The following is a 10,267-nucleotide window of genomic DNA, read 5'->3' as shown; positions in this document are numbered from 1 at the left end:
TCCTTAAATACAAACATAGGTTGTTTGTACTTACTTGAACTCAGTGGTAGTGGGTTGTCATGAGTCCGTCCTCATACATGTAGTAAACCCGCACATCTTGTTATAAACCAGTTCTCAGTGTGAACAGCTGGCCTCAAACTGCTCCCAGGCTGTGGAATGCACTTCCTAAAGATATCAGAAAGAGAAACCTGGTGTCTAATTGAGTGTGCTGTGTAGGAAACTTTTTTAAATCTATTTTCCATGTGCTAGGAAACTCCTTTTTTTTTTAGTAACATGAAGTAATAAGGGGTGTCACAATATCAAATTATAATTAACAATATAAAAAAGAAGCAACATAATGGTTATTCACTCTTACACTCCCAGTAACATTTACTTTAATGTATGAAAGATTCCAGGCCTTTAGTGACAAACTTCATAAAATCTAAAAAGTTCTAAAGTAAAACTATTGCAAATAACTTATTTTTGATTGTCAAATTCTCATGATTGTCAGTGCTGGATAAAGTACCGGTACTCAATTTTGTGACTTAAGTAAAAATACAGCTACAGAGGTAAAAAGTTAGTCTAGTAAAAATACCACATGAAAAAATCTGCTTAACTAGAACTACTTGAGTACGTGTTTATAAATGTACTTTTAGAGTAAAAAGTAAAAGTATTTCACAGCAAGTGTTGTTAATATGCGAAAGAAGTGTTACATTTTGAGATTTGTTGATTCAAAAATGCTACATATTTTGATCAACAGCAGCAATACAAATCCTTCTTAATTTTCATATGAATTTTTGGTATTTACTTTTGTTTGCTTTAGTCATGAACATGGTAAAAATAACCCCTCAAATTATATGAAAAGTACTTTTTTTTTTTTTACAGATACTGCTCTCAAATGTAGTGAAGTAAAGTAAAAAGTATCTACTATCAAATGTACTTCAGTAAAATTTTTAGAATCTGTACTTTACTTTACTCAGTACTACTTGTACTTCATTAACTTCCACCACTGATCATTTTTAATTTTATTTATTATTTTTTTATCATAAATATTGTGGCATGTATTATCACACCTCTGAGGCAGTACATAAGATCTGGATAATTTAGGCTTTTTTTGAAGTGATCTTATATTATTTTATTCCTTTATAGCAAATGTGTGTTGTAATGATTTTGTTTTTGTTTGTTTTTTCTGTATTACAGGTTTTATATGATGGGCTTTGTCCCATATGTGTGACAGAGATCCGGTTTCTCCAGTATCTGCAGAGGAAACAACCTGGCAAAGTGGATTTTATCGATATCTCTCTCCCAGGTAAAGATGTCATGATAACATATGATTTTTGTGAGAAATCAAACTTTCTGAATTATCAAGTAAAGTTGAGGTAAACAGGCAGATAAAAAAGCACTTTGCATTACTAAATGACTTCTAAAATTGTCACGATTATTATTTTTTTAGTTGAATTGGTCACAATTATCGATAAACCTAATAATCTTGACATCCCTACTCCCAGGATATGATGGAGCAAAGCACAATGACATCAGCTACGAGATGGCCATGGAGGAAATGCATGTTATAGATGAGAAAAATACGGTACATACTTTTAAAATATAATTTGACATACATGACCAGTCAAAAGTTTGGACACACAATCTCATTCAGTGTTTTTTTTTAATTTATTTTGACTATTTCTACATTTTAGATACATATGGAAGTCATCAAAATATAAAGCAAGATATATGGAATTATGTAGTAAGAAAAAGTTAAATAACTCTTTCATTTATTTATTTTTTCTGCTACATAGTTCCCTATATCTTACTTAATATATTTGGTGTCTTCTGTCTGTATATAAAATGTAGAAAGTAGTCAAAATAAAGACAAAAAACATTGCATGAGATGGTGTGTCCAAACCTTTGACTGGTAGTGTACGTGTGTGCTTTTTGTTTGTATTTAATAATCCTAATACTTTGTTGACTTTGTAGGTTCACCGTGGCGTTCCCGCATTCTATGTTATGTACTCTGCAGTGGGACTCGGATGGTTGGGGCGCCTCCTCATGTGGCCTCCTGTAAGACCTTTAATGGATAAATTTTATGACATATTTGCCAGAAATCGCCTAAAGTGGACAGGGCGTGGAGGTGAATGCACCACTGGACGCTGTGAAAAGAAAACAAACTGAAATCAAAAATTTCAGTAGGTACTCCACTGTGGGCTTTATATGCACTTTATTAACTGCAATGCAAGTGTAAGACGTGGTTAAATATGCAAATGGTTGTTTTTTTATAATAATTACTACAGTAATGAAAGAAATAGAGATGTCTTTTTGAGTAACAATGGAAATTAAAGAGACATTAGCTGTATATTTATATGATCATGCAATAAATTACTTTATATCACAGATGAATAAAGTTTGTAAATTTGTGAACTTTACCATCACTTAAAATACATTATTTGGTCTTTGTTATTCATTTTAAAATCCTGGTATCAGCAGATATCGTTTTTCGGCCACAGGAGCTAGTCAAATATTGGATATTCGTATTGGCTCAAAAAATCCAGATTGCACTGTAAGAGTGAGGAGGTGTTTTTCATGGTAAGTAAATATTGGAAGAGCTGCTACATAAACATATAATACACTTGAACATCCTGCCAGTGTCACGCGATCTAACCACATGCAAAATACACAATGTCCAAAGTCATAATAATGTTCCAAAAATGCATATATAGTTACAGTTACCACTGTTTGGCCACTAGATGTCCATGTAGTGCAAGCAAACTTATCACCATGTGCACTGCTTCATGTCAGTGCAAAGACTATATTAAGGAGCATACAGTATATAAGAAATGGTAAGATTATACAGTTGCACATAGATTTGTAAATACATTTTTGATGATTTACAGAAATGGTACCAAATAGCCAACATTTTGTTCAGCTGTTTTTTTTTTTTATGTTTATTGCTCTCACTAATTTTAGACTGGCGTTTCTAGTCAGCTCATGAGCGCAGACCTTAAGACCCTAAGGTCTTATCAGGCATTGGTCAGTGAGGTCGACCCCCCTGAGCTCCACCAATGGGATCACAGCTCAGAAGAAGCAAAAGATCAACAAAGAAGCAAAACACAACACTAACCTGACTGGCATGTCAATTTTGGACTGTGAGCTTTTTGTACTTTAAGCTGACAGAAAAGGCAGAAGTCAACCTTGTGTCTCAGGTACTTTTTTTCTTGTTATTGAGTGAGAGCATAAGCTGCTTTGAGGCATGACCTTCCCCCAGCAAAGGCAAAAACAAACTGCATAGACACAATGTAAATGAATAAACACATTTTATACAAGGGCACAGTATTTCAAAAATGTTTCACTCTGAAAACTCAATACCCTGTAGGCTTTAACCTGTGTTTCAATGTCTAAAGAAAGCATATGGTTATTTTTTTATGATTTCACAACTTGCTTGTCATATGCAAATACATGCTAGTGTTTGTGCCTAAAGGCATTTAACACCTCCACTGTTATTTATAGTTCCCACAGTGTGCCCCTGTACAATAACTGGTAGTTTCAAAAACAAGTTATAAATAAGACCTTACAGAATGAGGACAAATAAAACACCGGCTGATTTTTAATGTTATGATTTTGCATAAATGTGTCATATCTTTTACGCAGATAAAATATGGGCCGATATCTCAACTTCTGTTCAAGCTCTGTGAACTCAACTCTGAAATCTTACTGCAAAATCAAGTACCTAATGAGTATTCTGAGGAAAATCCACTGTCGAGAACCATTCAAGTGCTCATTTCAACCTCTGTGTTTTTCAACTACCCCAGTCAGACAGACATGTGGACACAAATACCACAGTAATACATTCTCCAAATATTACCACCCAGCCTACAAAATAAAATATTCATGCAAACATTTTTACTCTACCTCTTCTAGCAGGGATGAATTCAAGGTTGAGGCTCCAGTAGGAATTTTGGAGGAAACTCGAGAAAACAGTCAACTAAGCAGACTTGGTGGCCGCCTGGGTCAATCATTCAATCAGTTGTCAACACATATTAACATGTATTTCAAAAGAAAGAACACTAGTACTATACCTCCAGATAAAAGTGCAAATACTCTGCAATGTAATACAAGTACACCAAGACCTCTTCAGACAGGACAGGAATGCAATTTACCTCAAAATAAAGCCACATTACAAACATGCAATGACAATGAAACAATTCCATCTCCTTCACACAAAAATTTAGGTGTACAACTTTTTCACCCCAACTATTTGGCAACACGATTTGGGGAAAGCTACAGTTACGTTGCCAAACACATCAATTTGGTTTTCACACGAGGGAATGCTAAAGGTAAAGAACAGGATCATTTTGATATGCATTCAAGAAGTGAGCAGGTTAACACAAGAAAGATTAAAAATGTCTCATCAGATGCCGCTCAAGGCAATCAAAAAAGCACAAATATACAAAATCCTACCTCAGACAACTGGGAAGAAGGTTATGCGATGTTTGCTTCACACATTAACAGATACTTTGGAGCTGTTATTACTGATAAGAAGAAATCCATGGAACATACCTTGCAACAAACCTCCAAAGAGTTACCAAACAAACCAAATCAATTGTTTGAATCAAAAGATGGAATGGATAGCCTTTTCCACAGCAGCTACAGTGCAACACATTTTGGCGAGAATCATTTGCAAATGGCAAATCACATCAATCAGTATTTCAAAGAAGAAAGTTTAGAAGAGTATGATCCAAATGAAAGAGAGGTGGATCCAGATTTGATAAACTCAGGCCAAATGAAAGCAATTTCTTTTATGGACTGCCTACTACATCCTTCCAGTGCTATCCCGGATTTACTCAACACATATCTGAGACCAAAACAAATCAACAATGTAACTTCACCAAGGACAACATGGAATAATAAGGTGAATTTTTAACTTTGATGCCCCATATTGGCATAGAGACATCCTTTGACTGTGTCCATTGTAATTCAAAACAATATTATTAAGTCAAATGGATTTTAAAGTTGTTTTTCATTTGACCTAATAGTATTGTATTGGATTATTATTGTACTGGCATAATTGAAATTAACTTGCACAGAATAACTTGTTTTTATTTTCCAACAGTTCCTAAACAAAAGACAAGCAGAGGAAGCTACTTATAATTTGATAACCACACTGGAGCAGACCTCCTCCCCAGACGTCCTGGCGTCCTGCATTGAAGCGCTCAGTGAACACCTCATTCGGTACCCTTCATGCAGGATGGTCTTGTGGCAGGTATGAAACAAACAAATAGAAGGCTGACAGTCCTGCTTTAGTCTTGTGTTAGTCCTGATTCAGATCTGGTGATCAGTCCTCGTGTTTAGTCGTTGTTCAGTCCTAGTTCAGTCCTAATTATTACATTGTGTTTTTGTAGAAGAAAACTGCTGTGTTACTACTACAAAAACGTCGCTCCTATAAACAGCACGAGAGCCTCCAAAATGCCATCAGAGAAGTCCTTAGTCTGGTGGGATATGTCAATCCAGTTAAAGGGAGAGGCATCAGGGTGCTGTCTATCGATGGTGGTGGTACAAGGTCAAACTTAACATATTTGCTATACACAATTAGCCTTTATTTATATTGTAAAATAAATGTTAATTGATTTCTTTCAATTTTGTGTTTTAGAGGTGTAGTTCCTCTGCAAGTGTTAAAGGTTTTAGAAGCTCAAACAGGCAGGAAGATACATCAGTTATTCGACTATATTTGTGGCGTAAGCACAGGTAAGTAACTATGCTGGGAGACATTTGAACATCTATGGATAAATAGGCCTGTCACAATAACATAAACTATATCGACTTATTGTTCAATAAATGAAGCATGGAACAATCATTTTTAAGGGTCAGTATTTATCATGGGTACTTTTTTGTGCTAGTGGGCAGGTTTTTGTTATTTTTCTGTCCTATAATATGATTTGAGCTGTAGAGGGTTGAATAAATACTTCTATGACTCATTAAAAACACAAACTAACCAAGTGTTAAAGTGTTTCAATCGTCTACTTATTTATTGCAGCTCATGCTTTTTTACAATATTGTAAATTTAGATTTAATCAACTTTCAATATGATTGTTTATCATTTATATTTTTAAGGATATATTTACTGAGATGGTATATTGTTATTATGTGGTATTCTTTTTGTCAGGTGCTATCCTTGCCTTTATGCTGGGTCTGGCCCGTTTTTCCCTCAGAGAGTGTGAGGATATGTATCGACGCTTTGGATCGGAGGTTTTCTGTCAGAATCCGTTTGTGGGAACAGTGCAGATGGGCTGGAGTCACTCATATTACAACACAGAGACCTGGGAGAACATACTCAGGTAATGATTGTCTTTCTACTCTGGAAAATGAAGATTTAACTCTCTCAGATGAATATAAGAGCCTTTACTTATAAAAGTGTAAAGGGATAGGGCAGTAATATTGAGTCTCAGGAGGATCATTGTGGAAATATCTTCAAAATCAGTTAATTAACTAAATTAAGTTAATTTTACAGCCTGAATGGAAAGTTATGAGTGTTAAGATGTCATGTGAAACTAATCATTTCACATTTATTATTGTCACCTGTCGTCTGTCTGAGGAGGAGGTTCAAAACTGTGTTAACATAAAAATTAAAAAAAACAAAAAAAACCTAATAATAAAATAACAAAAACAAATGTCTGAAATCATTTTAAATATGTTTCACAGTTGTCAATGAGCAAATTGTAAAATAATTGTTATGTGTTGTTGCTACACACTGTATGTTATAGCTATATATGACAAAGTACAAGGAAAAAAAAGCATATGTCTCTAAAATGATCATCTTGACCTTTTAACAGAGAGAAGTTCGGGGAGAGACTGCTCATTAAAACAGCAAGGGATGAGTTAAGCCCAAAGGTAACATTAAGATGTAAAGGCTTTGAAAAACAAAATTCTGACTTGATAATTGTTTATTTAATTTTAGGTTTCAGCTGTCAGTGCTGTTGTGAACTGGGGAACAAGTCCAAAAGCCTTTGTTTTCCGTAACTACAACCACAGTCCAGGATCGCTGAGTCGATACGCAGGAGGCAGTGGGTACCAGATGTGGCAGGCGGTCAGAGCCTCGTCAGCTGCTCCGGGATACTTTCAAGAGTTCATTTTACAGGGAGATATTCACCAGGTAGGAAAGTGCAGCCCGTATTTCTATTCTAATTATTTGGACCATTTATTTATAAGAAATAAACATAAAGTACCATTATATATTCTGAAGTGCTCTTCTTTTTACTGGAAAAATTAATTGGCTTTTAAGTGACGTCACAGGATATAAAAGTGTCAAAAGTGGCACCAAGTTTAATGTATTTTGTCAGGAAAGTGCACATAAGTGACATATATTTACTCTTGTTGAAAATGTGGCTGGATTATTGAATTGCACCAGTGTGTCTTCTATTATAATTAGAATTGCACGTGGCGATTGCGACAGTGGGATATGCATCACAGCGAAGATCCTGCTGCTCATTCCTGCATCGCAACCACCCCTGCATCAGTAGAGCTGTAGAGCAATTTAATATCTCAGCTATGTATATTATATATCATTGCATTCAGGTCGTCATTGTGCAAAAAAGCACAAGTTACGCACGATTTAACACTTCTAAAAATGTCTTTTTTCTTTGCAGGTTTGCCACACACCTACATTTTATGATAACACATAAACACATAGGTCTAGTTCATTTGGATGAATTTTCAAACCTTTTGATTGAAAATCCATTGTGGAAAAAATGTAAGTGTGAGGGGGAAAAAAATTGCGAAAATTGTGTTCCGTCCACAATATCCGACTTCCTGTAGGATTTAGGGTGGGTCAGAATATAATTTTTCACTTGTCTTGACATGGGCTATGCTGATATCAAATGTCATTCATCTAAGCTGAAACCTGCACATGTGCCCCATTGGGTCCATTCAAATACAAGAGACAATCCAAGAGTTGAAGACAGAATTTTTTTTTACTTTTTCAAAAATTGCCATTTGTTGAAAATTCACCACAACCACACCCAATGTTGTATCAAAAATTAAATTGATAATATTTAATTGCACATGGGTTTAGTGTTTTTGAAGTGTTTTCGATGAAAACTGTTCGAGGAGATGTCAAAAGTACAACAGTGTGTGTTTTTGTCAGTCGCAGGTTTGATCCAATATAGCCAACTTGATTTAGATTTTTTTTTCCAGGCCAGGCTCCCGTTGGCCCCATCAAAATAGATTTTTGAAATGTCGCTACTGAGTCATCTTTCATTATGTTTTCTTGTTTTCTTCACTCAAAATGAGAGTTCATCGAGTTCTAATTTTCAGTAATGCTTACTGACATGCACATTCATGTTTAATATTTATATAGATTAGTTGATTCTTGCTCAGGACTCACTGCACAGTTTTAATTAGTTATTCTCCGGAATGATTCTAGTCCCTTGGCTCAGGCCTACGGTAATTATTACAGCATATGGACTTGTGTATCACTCATAGAGTTACACTGACTTCATTAAAAAGGAAAATAAAAATTCAAGTCTGTCAGCTGGACAAAAAGATGTTTCGCTGCTCATCCAGTTGACAGATTTGAATTTTTCTTTTACTATGGATCAGACCTGGATGACTGAGGATGACACAGGCATCATTAAAAAGGCAGTCCAGCAACAACAATTACCAATTAACTGTCCATTCTTGTTCTGTATAAAAATCCTCAAAATGGTGCCCATGACAGGAAACATACAACATTGCAATGCAGTTTGAAGCTCAATAATATTTTGATTCTATATGACTTTTAGGACGGGGGAATCCTTCTGAACAACCCATGTGCTTTAGCGGTGCACGAGAGCCGTCTGCTGTGGCCTCACCAGCCCTTCCAGTGTGTGCTTTCTCTGGGCACTGGTCGCTATGACAGTGTGAAGAGAAACCCAGCCACCTCCACCAGTCTGAGGGCCAAAATCAGCAACCTCATCTGCAGCGCCACTGACACTGAAGGAGTCCACACACTTTTGGACGACCTTCTTGCCCCTAACGTGTATTTCCGATTCAACCCCACGATGAGCGCGGTGGTTTCCCTTGACGAAAGCCGACCTGGAGCCTTGGAGGTACTCAGGCAAGATACGCAAGAGTACCTGGAGAGGAATCATCCTAAACTGGCCAGACTGTGCTTGGTTCTTGGAGCAGAACGTTCAGCTATGAGCAAAACTATGGACTGGATGAGTGAGAGGGCTTGGGGAATGAAGCAGCGTTGGGTGTGACTAGATAGATATGCCCATTAAAACTACTGCAGCTGTATCTACTACATCAGAGAACACTCAAAACACCCAAAACACTCCAACAGGGCAAAATAATAAACTGAAATCAAAGTCTGTATTTACAAGAAGGCAGCTTCCCAAAATAAAGGTGTGTGCTCTACTGTATTGATCATATTACAAAAATGTTATTGTATTATTTGTAGTGAGACCTTTATATCACACACTTTAAAGAAATGAGTTTAGAGAGGACTGATAACCTGTTAAAGGAGCACCTGTTTGTTTGCATCGAGATGTTAATGCTGTGCATGAAACATTTCACATTATAGCATTAAACATATCTATCTTGCATTTATTCAATTACAGTTTGTTTTTTATTGTATTATTCTTTTGCTAAACAGGTCTGACGTGTAGCTTGGCAGTGGTCTCATGTACATATGTCCAAGAAACCTGATAAGTTAATGTAATACTTTACAAAGTAACAGTGACATCTCCATGGTAACAGGCAGTTGGCAGACCCCTTTCAGTCACATTAACTGTATACATGTAAGATATATTATGACAATAATAAAAAAATTATTTAGCTGAATACACATATTTACCAGTATTTTTTATTATTATTATTGTTAATTTTTTTTTTTTTTTTTTATTGCCGCTTAATAATTGAGTCATTTCAAATGTGCCATATTCTACTTTTGTCATTATTTCTCTTCCGGTGAATGGTCTGTGGATATATCAATGGAATCATACACAATTTGTCAGGGGTAAATTCATTCTGGTTATGTCTGTGGGGGCTGTATCCTTTTAATTCACAATAGCTTGGGCCTGACAGAGGCCCTTTGTCCAGAGACCATGTGTTTGTGCCAGCCAGCGCAACGATACAATGTCAGAATCCTACAATACATTTTAAACACAGAAAGCACAAATCAGCAGATTCTTTTTTTTTTTTAAACAAAGCTTTTTTACATTTTATGAGGAAATACTAAGTTAAATTGTGTATTTTACTTATTCAGCACAATGTTTTTTTGTTCAGTATGGATTTCACAATGGATTTATTATGAAGG

The 10,267-nt window shown here is 35.7% G+C and overlaps 1 protein-coding gene and 1 long non-coding RNA gene across 3 annotated transcripts; both read left to right on the top strand.

The window, feature by feature from the left end:
- Window positions 1–1,172: 1,172 nt before the first annotated feature.
- On the top strand, window positions 1,173–2,199 carry LOC117373884 (uncharacterized). The gene is made up of 3 exons (XR_008648755.1): window positions 1,173–1,288; window positions 1,488–1,567; window positions 1,957–2,199. It is a non-coding gene; the product is annotated as an uncharacterized LOC117373884 (long non-coding RNA).
- An 890-nt stretch (window positions 2,200–3,089) lies between these two features.
- LOC117373883 (calcium-independent phospholipase A2-gamma-like) lies at window positions 3,090–9,257 on the top strand. 2 transcript variants are annotated; one of them, XM_033970006.2, is made up of 9 exons: window positions 3,090–3,179; window positions 3,625–4,885; window positions 5,087–5,236; window positions 5,376–5,533; window positions 5,624–5,718; window positions 6,137–6,308; window positions 6,804–6,861; window positions 6,929–7,123; window positions 8,751–9,257. In XM_033970006.2, the coding sequence occupies exons 2-9, from the start codon at window positions 3,632–3,634 to the stop codon at window positions 9,207–9,209; spliced, it is 2,541 nt and encodes an 846-aa protein (XP_033825897.1). In that variant the 5' UTR covers window positions 3,090–3,179; window positions 3,625–3,631; the 3' UTR covers window positions 9,210–9,257. The 2 variants fall into 2 exon arrangements, with proteins under 2 accessions (XP_033825897.1, XP_055079354.1); XM_055223379.1 differs by lacking the exon at window positions 3,090–3,179 and having other exon boundaries at window positions 3,737–3,815; window positions 3,895–4,885.
- The last annotated feature ends 1,010 nt before the right edge of the window (window positions 9,258–10,267 follow it).

Source organism: Periophthalmus magnuspinnatus, chromosome 7 (assembly GCF_009829125.3).
Source record: "Periophthalmus magnuspinnatus isolate fPerMag1 chromosome 7, fPerMag1.2.pri, whole genome shotgun sequence".
NCBI classification, from domain to species: domain Eukaryota; kingdom Metazoa; phylum Chordata; class Actinopteri; order Gobiiformes; family Gobiidae; genus Periophthalmus; species Periophthalmus magnuspinnatus.
This window is presented reverse-complemented; position numbering and strand designations above follow the sequence as displayed.

What these genes read in the sequence shown, in the direction of transcription:
- LOC117373883 (XM_033970006.2), top strand. Translation starts at nt 3,632, where the DNA reads ATGGGCCGATATCTCAACTTCTGTTCAAGCTCTGTGAACTCAACTCTG. An exon ending in ATCGATGGTGGTGGTACAAG is followed by an intron (nt 5,534 to 5,623) that starts GTCAAACTTAAC and finishes TTTGTGTTTTAG; the next exon opens with AGGTGTAGTTCCTCTGCAAG. An exon ending in TATTTGTGGCGTAAGCACAG is followed by an intron (nt 5,719 to 6,136) that starts GTAAGTAACTAT and finishes TCTTTTTGTCAG; the next exon opens with GTGCTATCCTTGCCTTTATG.